Below are 21,948 nucleotides of genomic sequence, written 5' to 3' on the forward strand. Positions count from 1 at the left end.
CTCCATTCAAGTTGAATCATTCCTCGTGCTGTAAATATTCCTATTTCAATCAAGTTGAATCATTCCTCATGCTGTAAATATTCCTATTTCAATCAATAAGTGTTTGTGGACTAAAACATTATTCATTGTAAGACATATGATATAAGACAACAGGTCTGCTGTTAGAGTGTTTTTTATATTTTTAAGGGAATATATTCTCCTATGTTCATTTCCTGTTCTTTGCTCGCACCTGTTGTGTGCATAGAATATTCCTGAAAGACAAGTAAATGCAAAGTTAATATTAGATGTGAGTAGGTAAATGCATACTACTGTTCTATGGTTCTGTGGTTCTATTTACCATCCCATTATCTAATTTCCACATGCACATACAGAGTAAGTGCATATAAAGTTTTGCCAGTGGCAAACTGAGTATTTCAGAATTTGGCTTTGGGTGTACTCTGGGGAATTATGCTACAAGCTTGTATTGCTTCCTCATTCAAGCTCTCAATTCTATTAGGAGCCCAACATAAACACTTGACTCTGCTTTGTTTCACAGGGTAATTCTTCAGAATTACAGACCTAATCATTGTTAATTCTTTTGGTATTTATTGATTGCATTAACATTAATCACGATAAACATCTCTGGTATTAATATGGTTGTCATTTGTATAGTACTTCAGATTGTCTGCTCGTAAAGCTATCATTAACTGAACAATTAGTTACAGGGTGCTTTTGGTATAAGCAACACCATGTCTTTCTTAAGGAAGTGAGGAGAGTGAATACATAAAACTGTTCACTGAGTTTTGAAAGTATTTTCTTTTTTTCTTTTTTTTTTATAAGGAAAAGAAAACACATAACAAAAGGATAAGTTAAATAAGATTATCTCATACATCTCTTAAAAGCCAATAGCAACTCTGTTATTTGGTTAGCAAAGTTAATATATCTAATCCCGTTCTGTGTTTTGTTTTGTTTTTTTTTTAAAGTTGACAGTGAGACTTGCTATTTCTTCAGGTTTTCTCTTTATGATACTATCCATGCTATCTATGGAGCTGTTGTGCTAGACAGAAAAGTGCTTATCTACTTGGCAAGTCACATTAATTTGGTAGCTGGAATTTGCACTCAAGGTTTCTCAAAAGTCCAGGAGTTAGCTTCCACTCTGAAGACATAATTCACTTCTGGGCAAGGTGAAAGAGGAAATCTTTCAGCTTTCACTCCAAGACAGCTGAAAGGGAACCTAGAAACCTTATGACTTCATGATTTACTCAACATACAAAATTTTGTCCATGTTTCCCTTGATTGAAAATGTTGCATTTCAGTGCCCAGTGTCTGCATTTCAGCAAAATAGGCTGAATGCAGCAAAAATAGGCCCTGTACACTGAACTGCTCTCATCTAGAACTTTACTGTGTTTTCTTACAGCCTGTGACCTCATGAACCAAGGCATCCTGGCCCTTGTGAGCTCCATTGGCTGCACATCAGCAGGTTCCCTGCAGTCACTGGCAGATGCCATGCACATCCCTCACCTTTTCATCCAGCGCTCAACAGGAGGAACACCAAGAAGCAGCTGTGGGCTCACCAGGAGCAACCGCAATGATGACTACACGCTCTCTGTCCGCCCCCCTGTCTACTTAAATGATGTCATCTTGAGAGTGATCACAGAATATGCCTGGCAGAAGTTCATCATTTTTTATGATAATGACTATGGTAAGTAGTTAACTGAGTAATTTCTGTCAAATCCCTAATTCTGTGGAAAGCATTCATGCTATATTTTTATCATCTTCTGCTATGATGTTTTCCTTCTGAACATTTGTGGTTCTGTCAATATTTCACAGTTCTCGAGAGATTCTAAAGTACATTGATATTTACAGATTAATTTGATTAATTGATAAATGATGTATTAGCTAGCTGATAAACAGAGAAATTCATTTTCTCAAGTGTAAAAAAAACTTAGCAAGTGTCCTTTTCTTTTTTTTTGAGATGATAGTTCAAGGGTTAACATGTAAAATTTCATATTCTGTAGAATTATTTCTTGTGTTGTGAATCTCTCATCTTTTATAGGCTTACGTTTGATAACAAGAAGCTGAGGCAGCAGTGAATATAGGACAGATACCTCAGCAAGAATAAGCTGCTATTTGTAAATGTGAAACTTACAGAGAGAACTTACATAGAGCGAAGCTCTTGAGAAGGAGGGCTAGAGAAGACGATATTTCCTTCTTTTTTGGTGCAGTCAATGTTCCTGAGAAGTGCTGAGTTGACAGTGACTGTGTAATAGAGTAAGCATGACACAAACGATGGCATCAGAAGTCAGACGGTGCCATCCTGCCTGGTGATTCAGCCAAGTTTAGTACAGATATCTTCTGCAACTGAGAGCTAGATAGATAGCTGTAGTAGAGGTGCATTATCTAACGAATTTTATCATCTTTTTCTATGGAAAATTGCTTTGAAACCAGACTTGTTTTGTTCAGACACATCCATTATTCATAAGTAATCATGATTGGTTTGGATGAACATTTTAAAACTTATTTTCAAAGTTAAATGTTCAAGTTGTTGAAAAATGCAAACTTCAGCGATTTGCTGTGCATAATAATAACTGGTTCATTCAGGTCAGGTGTTATTGATTTTTTTTGTTCCCTGGCTACCTAATAAATTCTTAAATTAGAACTATACAAAATGATGAATAGGAGAATTTCTATTTATAACAAACCAGCACCTGAAAGTGCCAGCCATAGGATCAGAACATGCACATAAACACTGATCCAAAAAGCTTGCAGCAGAGTAATTTTGTTCACATTTTCTCAGTTTATACAGCTAAGTACCTGTGTAGTTATGATGAGGTCTATAGTTTTGCCAGCTAAAGATTGCCTTTTTGCATCTATTTGTTTTAAAAATCAAACTTTAGTGATTTTTTTTTCCATAATTGTATTTATAAATACTATTTTTAAATTATCCAGATCATTTTGTCCTTTGATTTCTGGATAGGAATCTCATTACATAGTGAGGATCATGAGAATAATGAGAATCGTGAGAATCACATAATGCAGATGCCTGAATAAGCTTCAGATAAGTAGCTGTTTCAGTGACACATCAACCCCAGATATGACTTGTGGCAGATATTGTCTTCCCTCATCTTCTATTCTTTCTTAAGTAGACAAGCAATGCTGTGGTGAACTAGACAAATTGGTAAACTGACTCTCATCAGTGATCACTATCTCATATATCAGGAAAAGATGCAGAAAAAGCCCTGCATTTAATATGTACTAAGAGGTCTGTCCATCTTCTAACACTATTCTATTCAGGTGATAGCATCAGGCTTGACACAATATTTTGTGTGTTCTTAATTCTGTTAGCCAATTTTTAATCTATGTTGTTAGTTTTCCTTTTACCTCTGATTGCATGATTTTTATAGCAGACCCTAATGAACAATTTTGCCAGTAGCTTATTATGAATATTGATATGTGTTGTTCTCTCCCCTTTTCCTGCCATTTTCTTGATCTATTCCAAGCACTTCCAGTATGTTAGCAGGACACTATTTCTTCCCAGGTTTTGCGTTGACCAAAGAAGGATTTGCATGGAAGGCAGGATGGAGAAAGCAAAGGCATTAAAGGCATGAAATGAGGAATTGGGATCGCTTATTTAATGGATTATAGAGTGAAGAAATCTGAATTCAGTGTTCATCCTGCTTTGAGCTGGAGATAGGACTTAGTTACCTTTAGTAGATCAATCTTGCTCAATTATTCAGTGATTGTGATGTTTGAGAAAGTAGTTTATTTGGATGAGCCTTTACATGCAAAATACTAATACTAACTAAATTATAATAAAATAAATTTAAAAAAAACTATCAGTTTTAGTTTAATGCAAGCAAGTTGGCCTGAGAACTCCATAGGAGCATAAGGAAGGGGGCATTGACTTCTGTTCCTGTTTTGGAGTGAAATCAAGACTGGGTGTTCAGCCCCAGGCAAGGCATCCCAGCGTTCAATGAGTCAAAGTGCATCAAAATGTGGTTGCAATTCCCTGTGGAAGCCACTGTTCCCCTTCCTCAACATGCCCGAGAGGATCTGAGGCAGTATTGGATTTATTTATTCTCTCATTTCATACATATCTGGGCTCAAATGCAGATTGGAAGTTTTGCCTTTAACTGCTAGCAGCAGTTAATATTAGACATTTTAATGTAACATTTATTATTTAACTTTAAAGTAGGAGGGAGTTCAGCACTTGCATTACTATTAAATTCATACCTTTTAATAGGGAAGGTATTACTTGTTTAAAGTAAAACACATCGTTTGGTCCTCTGAAGAACTCACACCTGCGCAAGCAGAGCTATTTATTACCCCAGTATTTTTTTTTTAATGTGGTGATTTTGTTTTCTCAAGATAGATATCATATCATGAAGTGTTATTTCCATTTTCCATTTCATTTTTTTTTTTCTGTTGTTGCTACAGAAAATATGGAAAAGCTGTCAGAGTGGTTATGGCAGTAAGAAGAATTTTTATTAAGAAATTACTTTGGTGATTAACAATTTAGTACAAAGTACTTCAGTTGTATTCCTGAAATCATTTCTGGGAATATTTTTGATATGTGAAAAAAATCGCCTTTTATATTTGCAATAGTTTTTCCAATAATAAAATTAGGCTCATACCCAAGTAAATACTACTAAACCAGGTTTCTTGCACCTTTAAAAGAGGTTGCAACCATTTGTGTGACAATTTATAAATACAATTGTTTTTTAATCCTCTCAGTTGAACTGTTTTTGATTTTTAACTTGTAATCTATCATAGATTCTTTTTCATTATCAGAGAATGAAAGAATTATTTATAGCTGAAAATGTGTCTTTCTGCAGGGCAGAGAGTTATTTGCTGGATGTTATCCTTTTGTAAAAATGACAGATCTCTTTTGAATAGAAGCAGACAAGTATATTCAATTGTAACATTTTAACACTTCTTCCAGCTTAATGCTAGAAGGTTCCAGTCTACTTAAAGTGCCTTTATCAACTGAGAATGTTACTTTTTGAAGGAAGCTGTTATTTTAGCCACTCTTACAGAGACGGGTGTCAAAGAAGGCATGCAGAAATGCATTTCTGGAATAACTGACATACGAATCTTAACTGCTAGTTATTTTCTCAAGTAAGATTTTTTTTAGGTTGACTTCTAAAACAAACAAAATGACACACACACCTTTGTAATAATAATAATAAATACATTTTATTGTTGTTATAGACGTAGTTAAACTAACCAAAAGAAAGTATCAAACCTTTGTCCTTTGTTGGTGACTGCAATTTACCAGTAACAGCTGAGGAACTCAAGTATGGATAGTGGGTGAAGAGGTGAGAGAAGAGAATTTTTTAACTTAACCAGACTTAGGTGGTATTTGTGTTTCATTTACTGCTTTACCTTTAGTGTATAAACTGAGATGAACTTACAAAATCAGAGTGAGTCTCCTTCCCCTCATTCTTGATTTCTGCTTGGGATGATCTAAGTCTAACTCCAAGTGAATTTAATGCAGTCAGTCCCCTTTTATTCAGCATGTATTGTTTCTTGAGGTAAAACAAGGTAAAATCCTACCAAAAACAGGAAACCTGATTTTGTTGAAGGAATCATAGAATCACAAGGTTGGAAACGACCTACAAGATCATCTAGTCCAACTTCATATGAGAATATTAAAAGTGTTTCAGGACAATGCTGTGCTTCTGCAAATACCATTAAAGATGGCTTTTTTGCACAGTTCAATAATAGATGGCATGAAATGCAACAAAATTATCCAGTGAATTAAAGCCTTTCTCAGGCTGCTATTAAAAGTACTATTCACACAGTACGTGCAAACCAAATTTACTTTAAGAGGCCGTATCAGCTCCTACTCTTTTTGTTCTTCAGCACTCAGCTGAAGCAGTAGGATCACCATGCTGCAGAGGACAGTTCTGCGTCTTCCTTTAAGCCTCCACTAAGCCTTTGATCTTGTCCTTAGGACTGTCAGCAATTTGTTCAGTGGAGTTACTTCCAGACAGAGAATGCAAATGTAAACCTTAGACCTCTGTGAGTTGCTATGTTCAGGTTAGTGAGAAGAGCTACTGACATATGTAAATATTTTTGAACGAGCTTAACCAAGTTACTGCACCTTTACTTACTGATCTCAGGTTCAAAATGCAGTTTGTAACAGTAAATAATGCAAATCCATACACACTATGGACCAAAATCTGACCATGGCCGGTACTGACAAGAAAAAAGCCCTTATGCATGTAAGAATCTTAGAATGGTTTGGGCTGGAAGGGATCTTTAAAGACCATCTAGTTCCAAACCTCCTGTTATAGGCAGGGACACCTCCCACTAGATCGGGTTGCCCAAATCCTTAACCAGTCTGGCCTTAAACATATCCAGAGGGGAGACGTCTACAGTGTTTCTGGGCAGATGTTACCTCAGAGAGGAAAACAAATGAAATAATAATGTGAGATCTGAATGTGAGCACCTAGACTACGTAAGCATCAAAACTTACATAGAATGTATGTATATATATATATATAATTATTTTTATTCTATTGTGTAGCAACAAGGTGCAAGCTTTTGCAATTCATGTCTTTCTTTTCAGGCAGTGTACAGCTCACTGTATTTTCCAGGAGGATGTAGATACTTTACTGTAGTAGTAAATTTTTTATGAAGAATCCAGTCAATCAATGCAAGAACGTAATTGTGAATTTTGTGCCATTTACAGCGTAGGTATTTCTGAGTTTGAGATGAAAGGGAGAAAGACTTGCTGTTCGGAAACATTTATTTTTAATGTTTTGTTGGTAGCAAAGCGGATAAAATGTGTAATCTTTCTATCTAGAAATGTTAAGGGAGTAAGATTGTTTCTGGAGAATGAGTTTTGCTATATTTCGTATTCTCTTTTCAAGTAGTGAGTAATATTTTTAACTCTTTCTGTATTTTATAAGCAAATAGAAATTTTAGAAATCCCACTTCTCTGTCCAAATTTCTCGCTTAATCTTTTGTTTTTCAACCTAATATGTCTTCTAAATTCAAGCATGGTTGCTGATTTACATTGTATTTACTGATTCCAGGATTAATACATCTCTGCTCGCATTTTTTCACCTTCCTACTAATACTGCATAATACAGCAGTGGATATTTGCTGGTCACTTAAGTGGTAATTTAATTTTAACTTTTTTAAATTATAAAAAATGAGGCTGCTATGTGGGGTATTCACTGCATGAAGCAGAAGGAAGCAGTCTCATTGCAAATTGAGGTTGAATAAATTATTGAAAACTTCACTGAAAAGGAAGTGTGGAGGTTAGTGAGGCAATTGCAGAACTTACCTTTGTATTTCACTCACACAAATTCCAAGTTATTTATGCACTGAGGAAGGATTAAGGCAGTGATAAACTGCCTGCTTGCAGCAGGAAAAAGTGTCTCAATCCGATGGAGGATTTTGGGAAAGGACCCAAAATATTTATTAAAAAAACAAAAAAAGTTCAAGGTGGAGAGTAGTCAGGTCTGCAGAACTATGAATTTAAGACATTATCCCAGGATGGTTTAGAAATATATTGGGCGCAATGTGATAACATAGGTGTACTTTAAAGATCATGGAAAAGAAGATATCATACATGGAACTCAGAAGGCAGAACTCTTTGCAGAAAGAGTTGTAAAAGGATTGATTCTTGTAGCTGATGCACACCTGTGAGTATAGGCCCCAGATTCCCAGTGTCTCCTTTCAAAAACACGTAAAGCAAATAATTCCATTGATGCTTGCCTGCATAATTTTTTTCCAGAAGGAAATACATGATGACCATAGGCAAATATGTGCTTGAAACCATAACATTTTCAAACCATTTGAAGTTTTAATGCAGGTTTAATAAAGATTCATAAAAGGATCGCACTCTCTGTAATCAATTGCAAATGCTCATAATTACCCCAAGGCTGTTTTCAGCTGCCTGATGACTATAATATTTACAAGTCCAGCTCCAGACAGTCTTAAATCTGTTTATTACTCATCTGGTTCTTTGCCAGCTTTTTGTACTCATTTACATCACTGTGTCTCAATAAACAACATATAATTAATTCAGGCTTCTTATTGAACTATTTTGTTTTTGCGTTAGTATGTATTACATCATCTAGACAAGGAAAGGAACATGTATTTTTCATCTATGTAACTGTACTGTGTCAATTACATTGCAAATTGGCAGCTGTTTGTGAGAACTTCCATATTAACTTGCTTTAGCTCATTGACATACCACTGAAAATTGAATATATATTGTAGCAGTCCCTAAAATTATTCACTTCTGAGAAAAATGGACTGCTGTATTATATTTTTCCAGTGGAACAGTGACCAAGCTTGTGCTTTTTACCTTGATATTGTTAGGGAAATTCATTCCAGGAGCTATGCGTCATTATGTATAATAGTAAGAGAAGATTATCCTTTGTTCAAGTTGATTTCCTTTAAGATGGAGTTGTTCAAGATCCTGAAGGCTCAGTCTGAGCATCTTCTGTGCTGTGTTAGTAAAAATTGAATATCAAATTTTCCAGAACTTAAAAGTTGAGGACAAAATCAAGCTGTAGATGCTTTCCTGATACCTGTGTAGTTATAATCTCTAGAACTGAGATATTATCTTGAGGTTTTGCTAATGTGTGAGATTTCATTTTTCCTGTGCAGACTGCAAGCCTCAACAGAAAATAATTGATCCTTGTACTGTTCTACATTGCTAAGTGTTTTTTAACTTTTAATACGATTGTGGTATCTTTTCAGCAGCGTTAAAGTTTAGCCTGTAAATGGTTATTTTGGCAGCTAGATGAACAAAGTACTTTGCATGTTGTTTTGAAGAAATTATACCACTGCTGGAATGAAGGCATGAGTTGACCCTATTATTGCCATAAGTGTCTCATAGTTTTATAAACTGAAAACTTCTCTGACACAGTTTTAATCTGTCAAGAGAAAGAGAGACAGGAAAAAGTGGTAAATGATTCATTGCAGTATTTGTAAATCATAGTTTAACTGCATTATTTTCATAGTTTGCACTTTTCACGTAACTAATCCACTCATAAAACATTCCTTTTGCTATAGTGCACGCTTATAATCAACCAAAAAAATTACTGAGGAGCAGATTGAGGTGCCCTCAAAGAAAAATGTGTCTTGAGTAAGATGATCACACACACTGTCATGCTTATTCTACAACCACAATGGGCTGCAAGGGCAGTCACTTTCCCTGCCACTTACCTGGACAGGATAGTGTGGTTCCTCACGCTCCTGAACACCAATAAGGAGTAGTAGAGATCTACAAGGGAGATCTGGTCCATCATGTACACAAAAATATGGTTTCCCTGCAATCAATCACATGTACCTAGGCATAGGTATTGAGCTGTTTTGGACAACTATATAAGATTTAACTATGATTTTTCAAGATCGGTATAATTTTTAAGAAGGAAAGAAATGCTGAAGATAAATTGTTCTCAGCTCTAAGCTGTTATCTGAGGAAATGGAGAAAAAAATTTTCTCTGCAAGATGCTGCTTTATGCAAAGGAATCTGCTAGATTCCTGCCTTCCGAAAATCTCTAAGGTGAAGTGTGGTCAAAAAGAAATGGACTGAAGAGGTTTTAAGCAGGTTATGCAGTCAAAAGCATGTGATTGTAGACTGTACTGGCTTGTCAGCCTCTGTGAGAGGGGTGATCACAATCTGGCTTCAGTTCTATTTTCAAAAACCTGAAGTAACAGCTGATACTCAAGGATTAGTTCTAGCTTCAATTTTATTATTTTTTATCTTTTTTTTTCTCCATTCTTCTCTGTTAAAAAGCTGGTAATTCAAGTGAAAAATCTTGTATGAATCATCAGTGTGGCTGAAAACTTAAGTCTTGCAAGATTTGAAAACTGCAAATGTTGGTAGTATCTCTCCAGCAATATTGATTCAATTTCCTGAAATTATCAGTATTGATTTTGTTTATTTAGAGAGTAATCTCTAATAATTGAAGTACAGAGTGTGACCAAAATCAACAAATAGGAATGATGTATTCAGAGGATCTTTTAAAGTAGGGTTATTCTACACGTTTCAGTAGTACCGCAATAGTTCAGATCAAACAACGAAACTGAAGTTACTTGCTTTTTTTATGATTTGAAGTGGAAATGTTTTCAGAAAAAAAGAATATATCTGTACTGTTTATTTTACTTCTTTTTTTCCAACCAGATGATCATAAGAAATTTTAGACATTTTTTTAAACTTTTTTTTTAATGTGTGATATCTCAAAAAGTTGCACATGAGGAGGAAAAAAGTCAATTTTATCATTTATAGATTTTAATTTTACCTGAGAAATAGCATCTTCACTTGCTGGGTTCCAGAAATTTTGATAACATAAGTGGGATCACACCTGTAATTAAGCATTTGAGCTTAAATATTTTTATAATGTGTTGAAACTAGATTTCTGTTCCCAAGTAGGATAAGAAGCAACAACAAGAATGGGTGTAGGCGAGTAACTGTGCATTTTTGTTGGTGCTGGGTTGTTTTTTTTTTTTCTTGATGTTGTTTTTGTTTTTAACTTTGGTGGTTCACTGAATTACATACAAACTTACTAATGAGAGGAAATCCCACTGCGTGCGAGTATGATGAAGGACTGTTACTGAATCATCATGCTAAATTGTTGTTTTCCTTAGTTTAGAACTTAACCATATAAACATCAACACATGCACAGGAATGTGAATGCTTTGCTCATGGCTTTAAGCAGAATGGTAGCACTGTCAGGTTCCAGCCAGAGCTGCATATCTCCCTTGTGTGCACTTCATTTCCATAACTAATAGTTGCTGTCATGTTAGCCATTGTTGCGTAAGGAAGAATCACTGTGCTAGACTTAAAAAGCTTTTTTGATAATAATTTGGACAGTGTCATTTGTTATACAATGGCTTTTCTCATCAACTGTACAAATAAAGTAGTCTTTCGTGTAAATCAACCAGTGAATATTTATGACAGGTGCATTCACCTTTACTGCCTCAGCTGAATCAGTTGGTATTTATCATCTGGGTACTGCAAGGAAAATGTTCTCAGATCTAAAATGGTATCATAGGGAGGATGAGCTAATGACTGTAAACCGGCTTTGAGGTAACCATAGTGCTCAGCAACAGCAAGAACCTTGGTTCTTTAGAAGAAATACAATGATAAGGGTGGACTGATGGATTTATTGCCATCTTTCTCTTTTTCTAGCCATAACGCGATCTGAAAATTTATTTTAAAATATTTCATAGAATCACTAAGGTTGGAAGAAGAGGAAATTTTTCCTAACATCCAATGTGAATCTCCCCTGGTGCAAGTTGGGGCCATTTCCTCTAGTCCTGTTGAGTGCTACATGGGAGAAGAGGCCAATCCCCACCTCACCACAACCTCCTTTCAGGTAGTTGTAGAGAGTGATAAGGTCTTCTCTGATCCTTCTCTAGCCTAAACAATCCCAGCTCCCTCAGCTGCTCCCCATCATACTTGCATTCCAGACCTCTCACCATCTTAGTTGCCCTTCTCTGGGCATGCTCCAGTGTCTTGATGTCTTTCTTTTAATGAGGGACCCAAAGCTGAAGGCAGCTCAAAATGCAGCCTCACTACTGCTGGGTACAGAGGGATGATCTCCTCCCTGCTCCTGCTGGCAACTCTATTTCTGATACAAGCCAGGATGCCATTGGCCTTGGCCACCCGGGCACACTGCTGGCTCATGTTCAGCTGAGTGTTTATCAAGACCTAAAGGTCCGTTTATTCCACACAGTCTTCCAGCCACTTTCCCCAAGCATGTTGCATTGCCTAGTGTTGTTGTGGTCAAAGTGCAGAAGCCAGCACTTGATCTTGTTGAATTTCATCCCACTGGCCTCAGCCCATTGAGCCATCTTGTCCAGATCTCTCCATAGAGCCATCCTACCCCAGCTCAGTATCTCCTCCCTTGGTGTTATCTGCAAACTTGCTGAGGATGCACTCAGTGCCCTCATCCAGGTTATCACTAAATATGTTAATCAGGACAGGTTCCATAACCAATCCCTGGGGAACACCTCTTGTGACCAATCTCTATCTGGATTTAACTCCATTCCCCATCACTCTCTGGGCTTGGCCATCCAGAAAGTTTTCTTTAGCCAGCAGAGTGTATCTGTCCAAGCCGTGGGCTGCCAGTTTCTCTAGGAGAATACTATGGAAGACAGTGTCCAAGACTTTTGCATCTACTTCTAGCTCATTTTTAATAAGAGTGTGTGAGATATACTTGGAGTGTGAGATGTTAATTTGCTGTTCATTTTGCATGGATTATAAAAACTCACTGAATATACAGACTGCTTTTGCTGCATGAAGTGTGTTGGCCCCAGCCTATCTTAATCTAGTATGTCCTAAACATTACACTGTAGGACATTTTCTCCCTCTGAAATTTTCCATTGGCATAGAAATAGAGATGTGAAATAAAAGTCGCATAATACTAGAAAGAAGAAAAACTAAGGTCCACATCTGTAATCTGGTGGTAAGGAAAATCATAGAAGGAGTAAAATTTTTTACTAAGATTGGACAGTGGAAATCAAGAATGTCATTGTTCTGTGTGCATTGTATTCTGTAGCAACCTCAGTAAAAAGCAAGCTATTGCAACTCCTTAAATCTTGTGTCAAGGAAAGCTGTTGACTTTAAATTATCATGGTCTACTGAAAATATTGTCTTTCTTTTCCTATTCACCTCCCTGTGCATATTTTCTACCATAAAATTTGATGAAGTTTCCATTAAAGTGCTGCTACTGTTTTTTTTAGGTGAGGTCCAAGTCTTTCTGCTAGGCTGGCCAGTTAAGGACATCTAGATATCAGATCCACTGTCCGAAGGATAGCTTAGTTCTGTCTGCTCTGAGCATGTTCTTCAGTATCATGTCCATATCTTGTGGTCTCTCTCAAGTTCCCACAAGATGTTTAATAAACAGTCTTTGGAGGTTTAGGTGCTTACATCTCATTGGCAGTGTACTTTCATAGGTACTGATACAGTAATGATAAGTCTACAGCAAAGCTGGCATCTGAATTTTCTTTTCAATCAGACTCGTATCAAGCTGTGTTTGAATATGCCTGTCATGTCTTTGGAGGTTGCAGGGCTGTAGACCTTTTGCTCACCCACAGAGGATGCTCTGCAGTTGCAGTTCGGCTGCATAGTGTGGTTGCAGCCCATGAGATGTATCCAGGGTTGGACCTTCTGTGCCCTAGCAGCATCCAGCATGGGCCCTTTGTACGGATCTGCCTTGCTGTGTTGTGGCTGTGTAGTCAAGGAAGGGCATTTCCAGGAGAGTCCTGGATAAATTTTACTCCCCTGATCCTTGTTTTCTAAACTTTCTAAGTCAGCTTACAGTGTCTTGAATCAACCACAATTTTGGTTGAAAAGAGAATATTTACTAACTATTCAATTTCCAGCCTGCTTTAATTCTACAGCTGATGGTCAATCTCTGACTGCAGGGTGATGCTATGTTCTTATGCATGTATGTGTAGAGTTGAAGTAATGACTGTACAGTAAAAATCAGAAAACATAATATTAACTAAGAGTAACTGTGAAATGAAATAGGAGGTAATATGTAGCTTCGGTTTTAGCGTCAGTTTTTCTCTGTATGGTAACACTGACTTTCTTCAATAAAGAAAATAATTAATACTGGTGATAAAGGACAGCATTTCTGGAAATGACTCTGACTCATCTGATTTACATAAAAAATAGGAATGCATCTCCTGGCTGGGCAACAGGCTGGCTAGCAAATCCAGGGCAAAAAGCACCTGTGTTTTAGACATGAACAGTTCTGGGTCTGTGCAGCAGAGCCATCTGTGCCACAGGTTACTTGCCAGATTTTCCTGCAGAAGGAGTTTATCTATTAAAAAGATGATTCCACAGCGCAATGTGGAAGTGTGCCACTTTCAGACAATCCATGCAGGAGAGATAATGCTGCCCATTCACTGGTAGCATCTGTTCTTTGGCATTCACTTTGAATATGGTGATTATTAGTGACTTGCTGCTGAAATACTGGAAGCACCATCGTGATTTAAATAGCATTTTAATAGCAGGATGTGTTTTTGTGTGCTCTCTGCCATTTCACAATGGCAGGTGAGCATCGCCACTATCTCAGTTTTTCTACTGGGTAGGCTGAGACAGAAGCAGAGTCAATATTTACTGCCCATCCTCTTCTTTGTGTTGTATCATTGCTAATGGCAGAAGTATTGAAGAAGTTTTATGCAGTATGGTTTGTTGTCCTTCCTATTAGGATGGTGCTGTTTTCCTAGAAGTGAATCACGTTGATATCGTACTGTTGGTATGGTCACCAACAGTGACCAATAAATGCAGAACAGTAGAATTATACTGGACCCACATCCCTTTTGTCTCTTCCTTTGGTGAAAATTAAATATAATTGTCTCGTTTATTTTTGCAGATAGTCATGGCAAACAAAGCAATTTGGCCTATAATCTAGTTTCCGGTACAGTACAGATTAAATAGAATATCAGGCAATAATTCCAGAAAATTTTTAAATTCTGGTCATGTGTAATTATGTTCTTAATTTGGAAGGACAAATAATACTTCGGCTATACCTGCATTTCCAATTCTGGTGTCTGAGAAGAATATATGCTTATTTGCTATAGAATTTAAATTTAAAAAAGGCATTCCTAGCCAAAGTCAGTCTTTCCCCTTGACATTTTGATAATACACCAAGGTTCATCTAAATATTTTTATTGTGCTTCAATAACTGGGATTCTATCTTGTAAGTTTTTTTATGTAGATCTAAATAAAGTCTGGACATGGTGTCAGAGTGAGTAAGCACCAGAATGAGGGGATTAATGTTATTTTTTTAATAAAGCTAAGCATACTTGAAGCAGTTCAAACAATCTTGTTGCTTCTCAAATTGGTATTTAAAGTGCCAAAAAAAAAAAGAAAAATCAAACATCTGATTAGATTGAATTTAATTTTCCTGATTTGTATATTAAATAGAATCTGTTATTAGTATCTGATTCTCCTATAGAACTTTATGTTTAGGATAAGCATGCATTTTATTTGTCTTTAAACTATTCTTCAAGTGTTTAGTAATACTAGTTTTTTGGCAGACTTTGAGTTGCACTGTGTTGCAGTGCTGAATGCCTAAAATTGCTGCCATTTCTGTCTAGTTCAGTATTTTGGAGCAGTAGACAAGACACAGCTTGTTGGTTGTGACAGGCTGACTTCCAAGACTAGGACTGTAGCAATACTTCTGTTGTCTGCTTAGCTACAAGCTACACTACACAACACTTAATCTTAGCCAAAAGGCTGAGAAGCGATGGAATAATAAATTAAGCACAGATAGGCTCCCCAAGAAGGTGGTTGAGTTACCATCCCTGAATGTGTTTAAAAACCGCTTGGATGTGGTGCTCAGGGCCATGACTTCATGGTGGGTTGTTAGAGTTAGGGTAGCATGGATAGGTTGTGGTTGGACTTGATGATCTTTAAGGTCTTTTCCAACCTGAACAATTCTATGATTCTAAGCTCTTATGTGGTCAGTGCTTTATCCCTGGAAGTGGCTTGGAAATCTGGTGCTTGAGGTGAGTGGCTGCTTGTAACACTTTCTAGATAGTATCTCTCTACTCTGGAGACAATTTATTTTCCTTATGGTGTTTTGTGTTAATAAAAACAAGAGGAATGGGATGAGAATGTCTTTCTAGTGCTCAGATCTTTTTTGATTATCCCACTGAGTTTCTCTGAAACCCAGAATCTTTCAATTTATTTTGCCCAAGCCTGAAGTCAAATGCCAACATCAACATTTGTTAGCACTTTTAAACATGTGTTTGACATGTGTTTGGCCCCAGTCCAAATCCACAGACATATAGCCAGGTAGAAAGTGCATTAACCTGGAGCTGGAAAAGAGGAGAGCTTGCACTTAGACATAGTAAAGTTCTTCTGGAGTTCAGTGTAGAGACATCTCAGCTCAAGTATTTTTGTCTTTCTTCAAAGGCTATTCAGCTCTGGATGCTGAAGCATTTTCCAGCTACACTCCCTTTGGACAATACAGTATTCACCTGCTGTAGTTACCAGCCAGACCATAGTTGCATTTCTCTTTCCCTCTCCCACGCTAAATCCACATATGACATCTCCTTGATCTTCTCAAGGTAGTGTTATATGAATTTCTCTGTCATTATGCTGATGCTTTCCTAGGGGCATGGGTAACATCATCCTCCACTGTAGCCTTGTTTGCACCTACAGGACTGAAAAAACAGCAGCTGAGTGCTGGTAGTACTGCACTCTGGAAGGTTAAAGGAGGCTGCTGGTGTCTGGATGGCTTTTGGGGAAGTTATTTTAAAGATTTCTTCACAGTATTTTTTTCTCCAATCAAATGATTTTAATTATTTTTCTAGTCTTAAAATTAATTTCAGCCTTTCAAAATGCCATTCATTGCTTGCCAGTGAACCCCTATGAGAATATAGTAACTGAAGTCCTGATAAAGTAGAACAACAGCACCATGCTCTGCTGCTCTCTGCAGCTTGTCTCAGCATTGCTCTGAGCTGTTATCACAGTGTGCCAGCGTGATGTCACTTGTATCTCCTGCAGTGTAGACCACCCTGAGGGTCAACTGAGAGCCCTTTCCTGTTTGACGTTACGGCTGTTCTTGTAATAACTCTCTTAGGGCTTACAGCCTGCCATGCTCAGACATTCCTCTGATTTTCCAGTCTTTTGCAGTTCTCTATCACCATGTGAGAACAGAATCTTCTAAGTTTCCAGTAGCATAAATTATTTTGAAGTTCCCTGTTCCATATCTACTAGTTCTGTACTGGCTGCATTGCAAAGCTGCAACATTTTCCTGGCTTTTAGAACAGCTTAGGACAACATTAAGACTTTTCAAGATTTTAAGAAATTAAGTTACATGGTGCTGCTGTAGGTAACACTTTTGAGCCCAGCGACAAAAAGAAAAAAGCCTACTTCCTCCTCTCCTCTGCCTTCAGGCTCCCTTACTACGTAGAAGCATTATAGGCTACGTTTTTCTTCATTTCACTGCTGTTTTTGAATTTTTTCATGAAAGTCCTTTAACAATATGGAACTACTATGATAACTAGCTGACTAAATGAAGTAACTGCTAGAAAGGCTTATTAGTTTGATTTCTAGTGATTATTCTGGATGGGAGCTGTTATGTGGCCACTGCTTCTTGTTTCAGCACTTGTTTAAGCACAAGCATAGCTCATGAACAAGCTCCAGATAATCTGAAGTTAAAGCCCAGAGGGGTCTACCTGGCACAGAACAAAACATTTTTGTGAGACAAATTGAACAGCTTTTTGTATCTTTCTTTTTCCCTACTTACCAATTAACATCTTCCTTGGCTTTTGATTTTCCTAGATATCCGTGGAATACAAGAGTTTTTGGACAAAGTATCTCAGCAGGGAATGGATGTGGCATTACAGAAAGTAGAAAACAACATCAATAAAATGATCACAGGGCTCTTTGCCACCATGCGAATTGAGGAACTGAACCGCTACCGGGACACTCTGAGGCGGGCTATTCTTGTGATGAACCCCTTGACAGCAAAATCATTCTTAACAGAGGTATGTGCTCAGCAGAGGTAATATCTTGCTCCATCTATGAAGTCTGCAATTGGTTTTGACAAAAGATTCAGTTCATCTGTAATCATTTCAAATAAGTATTTAAGTAGTCTCTTCAAAGATTGTGCCAATTATTTTCATTTCTGTAAATCTGCATGCAGAACAGTAAAACTACATTTTGTGTCAATAAAAGCTCTTTGGTAATACACAGAAAAAATAGCCCTCCTTTATAAAACTCATGGGTATTGTTTTTGTATTTCCTTGTTTGTCATATCCATTCCTTAAAAAAAATAATCAATTATATGATGTAATTTTTGATAATAATCATGCATCAGTGGAATTTGTGCAGAAATGGATCTGAGTGAGGAGTGTAAGGTGATAAGCTGAAGTTACATTTACTGAAACAAAAACTACAAGCAGAATGCTAAGTTTTCAAGGCTCTATAACATTTAGAGGGAGATGACTTGTAGAGAGCATTTATCTATGATTTGCATACTTAATTTTTTAACTAGCTCTTTTTACACAACATTGTATTTCTAATGTTTGTTTATTTTTTAAATGTATTTAGTCCTCTGTTCTACATGAATTTATGATTAAAGTACCTTTTTTTTTTTTTTTTTTTTTTTTCCTCAATTCCTCAGAAATATACTTTCCCTCTGCAACAATTTCTTGTAAAATTGGTGGTGTATTTCTTGGTGCGTTTTGTTTTTGGTTTGCTGTTGTTCTTTTGTTTTGTTCTTATACTTTCATATTTCATAGATCTTCAGAAATTGATGTTCAAAATCTAGCTGGTTGTATGTAGTGTCAAGTGAGTGGCTTTTAGTAACGTTATTTAGAAAAGGGATTTGGAGTAATTTTTGACTAGGCATTCTCTTGTTCTCATAACCCCTTTAATCTTGCTAATTCTGAGTGATTCTGAATATTCTGCACTATCTAAATATTTGCATTGCCTTATAACATGTAAACAGTTTGTGACCATGTTGTAGATTGTTCTGCACTATTTTCTTCACTCAAGGCAGAAGCATGCCTTAGGTCACTGTCGTCTTTTGTGAGTAAAATTCAGAGAATGTCCTACCATATTTCTGCCAATGGGGTACTGACCTGCACTCCAATAATCAGTGCCTATGCTAGGAGAAATTTCTTGGGATAGCTTTGCCAGTCATAATCTGTTACTCTGTAGTTGAACCTGCAGTCATACATTATGGGTAAACAAGTTAATTATAAAGTGTATGTACTGCCAATGAGTTAAGTCACTGCTACATAATCCAAGTGTTAATGTGCATGCTCATTCCAAAAAGTGTGCCTTGTGCCCAATCAGTCAACCTTGTAATTTAGCTTAACCTAATGGAATTAGCAAATGAAACATATGGTTTTAGTAAGAATAAATACATACGTAGACAAACCTTAATTTTTTAATTTATTCTTATGTCTTTTCTGACCAGAAGACGTGCTTAAGCTGCCTAGCTGCATTTGGCTGTCAGCTTTTATTCCCAGATCTCACATACTCTCTGTTTCTTGGTCCCTTCTTGGATGACCAGTTTGGCTGAACTCCCTCATTGTTCAGTTGTGAAGAGAGTTCATTCACTTTGCAACAGCTGTAGTAAGTGTGAGCTTGATTACTATGCAAGTAACAACTTTTCCAGGGTAAATAGACACTAGCTTGTGTAAATAAGCAGTCTGCAAATTGGAGATTCCTTGTGGCAGAATTTATCTTCTCTTTGACTCATTGTAATATTTACTTTTAAAATAAGAACATGCAGGGTTTGAGCCTTCTATTTTGTTTAGTTTGTTTGAAGCAGTGTTGCTTCTTGTGTTGAGTCTTAGCTGATTCCTTTTTTTTCTCCACCTCGTGCATCTCTATATCTTGTAGAGAAAATTTTAACTCTAATAGACAAGAAAGTGGAGATTAAGATGTTAACACAGTGCTCGGACTATGGAGATTAAAAATAAATAAGCCACAACTCAACACTCCCCTCCCTTCTTGTCTTTAACAGCTGCGTAATTATTTGCGGCATAATGAGACAGGAATACTGGGGTATTGGAGCAGATCTCTCTCTTTCCTCTCAGGCTAACGGGTTAATGTAAAATGAGAGGAAGAGACCAGCCATAATCTCTAATGTCCTTCATTGCTTTGAATCCTCCCGGTGATGGGGAGAAATTCTGCTGAAGCAGCAAGATTTGATGAGGCTGAGGATTGCAGAGATGTGGAGCTAGCAGAGATAGGGACTACTGCCCAGACTGATTTGCAGAAGAATCTGGGAAAATCCTTTGCTAGGGATATAGTGATTACTTGTCCAGTTTTCAGTGGGGTGATACATTTTCGTACCCTCAAATAATCATCCAGAACCCATATGTGAAGGAAATTACTGTCATCCAAACTCCTCTGATTACTGAAAAGCACCTCACATCCAATCATTTCACACAAAAATTGCTATGCTACAAAAGTGCTGGAAAATGATGAGAGCTGTATGCCACATGCTTGCTACTGGGTTTCTTGGCGTTTTGGTTTTTTTTGTTTGTTTGTTTATTTTGTGTATGCGTGTGTGTGGTTGTTTTTTGTTGTTGTTTTTCTTTATGTTCTTGTGATCTGAGATGAACTTTTGATGAAATACCAGGACGTGAAAAGCCGTACGACAAAGAATTCCAGGGTCTAATGGTAAAAGCAAAGAGAAAGATTAACCTGGTGCTTTCGCAAAAGAGCAGGAGCTTTTTGGGCCAAGGATGTGTCTATCTTCAGGTCAGCCTTGGAGGGATGGCATTACAAAACGTTTAGGAATGGAAAGAGAGCAACCAATCCTGTGTTGAGCCCACTTTGCAGATCAAGGACTTACAAAGGCATGTGTGAGAGAGAGGAGGAACAGACCAGCAGACAGGTTGCAGTGCAGGTTCTGGGGGGAAAACAAAACCATTTTAGGAAGCAAAGCTTACCAGAAAGATTTTTTAAATAGCTAGATATCCTCAAGAGGATTGGATTGCAATAAGTACATCTCAGCTTACAACTTTTTTTCTACTTAGCTAAGGAAACTGCCTTGTTAACTACATGTAGAAAAAATGAAGGTGTCCTTCTGTGCAAAGACTTTAGGAGATAACAGATTACAAGGGAGGGATGATGCTGATGATCTGTTTTTTAGACTTAGTAGAGAAAAATTGTATTGTTTAGCTGTAGACTTTACACAATGAAAATTCAGCAAGCAATGAGTGAAAGGAGCCCTAGCATTAGCAAAAAATTTGGATGGAGTATTATCAGGCAAGCTCAAGAGGGGCCTTGTTCTAAGAAGTGAAGACTTGATACAGTCATTTCCTGTCCTCAGTGGAGGCTTTACTCTGCTAGCAGCAACCAAGGCAGATATGAGTGCATACCTTGCTGCCCCTTGCTATAACTCTCTTGGTTTTGCAGAATAGTTTGAGTTGGAAGGGATCTTAAAGACCGTTCAGTGCCAAGCCCCTGCTATGAGCATGGTTACTACACACCAGATCAGACTGTCCAGAGCCCCATCTGATCTGGTCTTGAATGCTTCCGGGGATGGGGCTTCCACAACTTCTCTGATTAACTTGTTCCAGTGCCTCATCACTCCTGTAGCAAATAAGTTCTTAATATCTAATCTAAATCTACATTCTTTTAGTTAAAACTGTTACCTCTTGTCCTGTTACTGCATTCCCTGATAAAAGGTCTCTGTCCTGTGTGTTGACCTGTGTCCATACAGACAAGCTTATTATACCAATCTATGTAAGTTGCCTTTCATTTTCAAAGAAAATTCAAATCATTTAGCTTTCAGCATTAATACAGTTTACTGCACATGATTTTTGCTAATTTTAAGATTTTCTCTACCCCAAGTTGATGTGGAGTGATATTATGATAACATTACCTTGAAGAGAAGCAAAAATACTACTTTCATAAGTAAAAGATCTTGTTGCAAATTAAATCTTAAAAAGTCAGGAGAAATAAGAAAAGCATGTAAACGAGATACTAAGCAATTCTTGCTATGTAGAATGCAAATGAAAGAGAGAGAAGTGAATATTTATAGAGCACATAATTTCAAAATGTTATTGAACCTCTACTGTGATTTTTTTCTCATTATTGCTGTGAATAGAAAATATAGTGGCATTTGTTCTGTGAAATTTCATTATTATTCCTTGTGATGTCGTCAATATTATGCCTTCTTTTTGAAATAATAAGATACACTAAACTTAAGTGTTTCAAAAAAAAAAAAAAAAGCTTTTTTCAAGTAGTGATATGGTTGGACCAGATTTCATCTTTAGATCTGATCATGCGGTAAAATCATGGATCTCTTAGCTCAAAGATGGGGATTTGCTTTAGTGTTACATAGCTCACTAAAGCAAAACTCATTGACAAAACTTATTTAAATAAAAAGAGTTATTCAACTTTTTGTCCACAAGGATTTTCATCCTTTGTATGCTGAAGGCCCTTGGAAGCTCAGTCTTGTTTTTTTGCTTAGTTTAGGGGTTTTTTTGTTGTGGGTTTTTTTT

At 36.9% G+C, this 21,948-nt stretch overlaps 1 protein-coding gene across 2 annotated transcripts in view; it reads left to right on the forward strand.

Annotated features, from left to right (window-relative positions):
- Positions 1 to 21,948, forward strand: part of GRID2 (glutamate ionotropic receptor delta type subunit 2) — a gene marked incomplete at both ends in the record, with an annotated part of 691,297 nt that overhangs the window by 403,295 nt on the left and 266,054 nt on the right. Inside the window, 2 exons of one of the 2 annotated variants that reach the window (XM_079534493.1) lie at positions 1,397 to 1,681; positions 17,258 to 17,463. In XM_079534493.1, the coding sequence (XP_079390619.1) occupies positions 1,397 to 1,681; positions 17,258 to 17,463 (491 nt within the window). The remainder of the gene's footprint in view (positions 1 to 1,396; positions 1,682 to 17,257; positions 17,464 to 21,948) is intronic. The other variant, XM_079534494.1, reaches the window with a different exon arrangement.

This window comes from Tetrao urogallus (assembly GCF_951394365.1).
Source record: "Tetrao urogallus genome assembly, chromosome: 4".
In the NCBI taxonomy this organism is placed as follows: Eukaryota; Metazoa; Chordata; class Aves; order Galliformes; family Phasianidae; genus Tetrao; species Tetrao urogallus.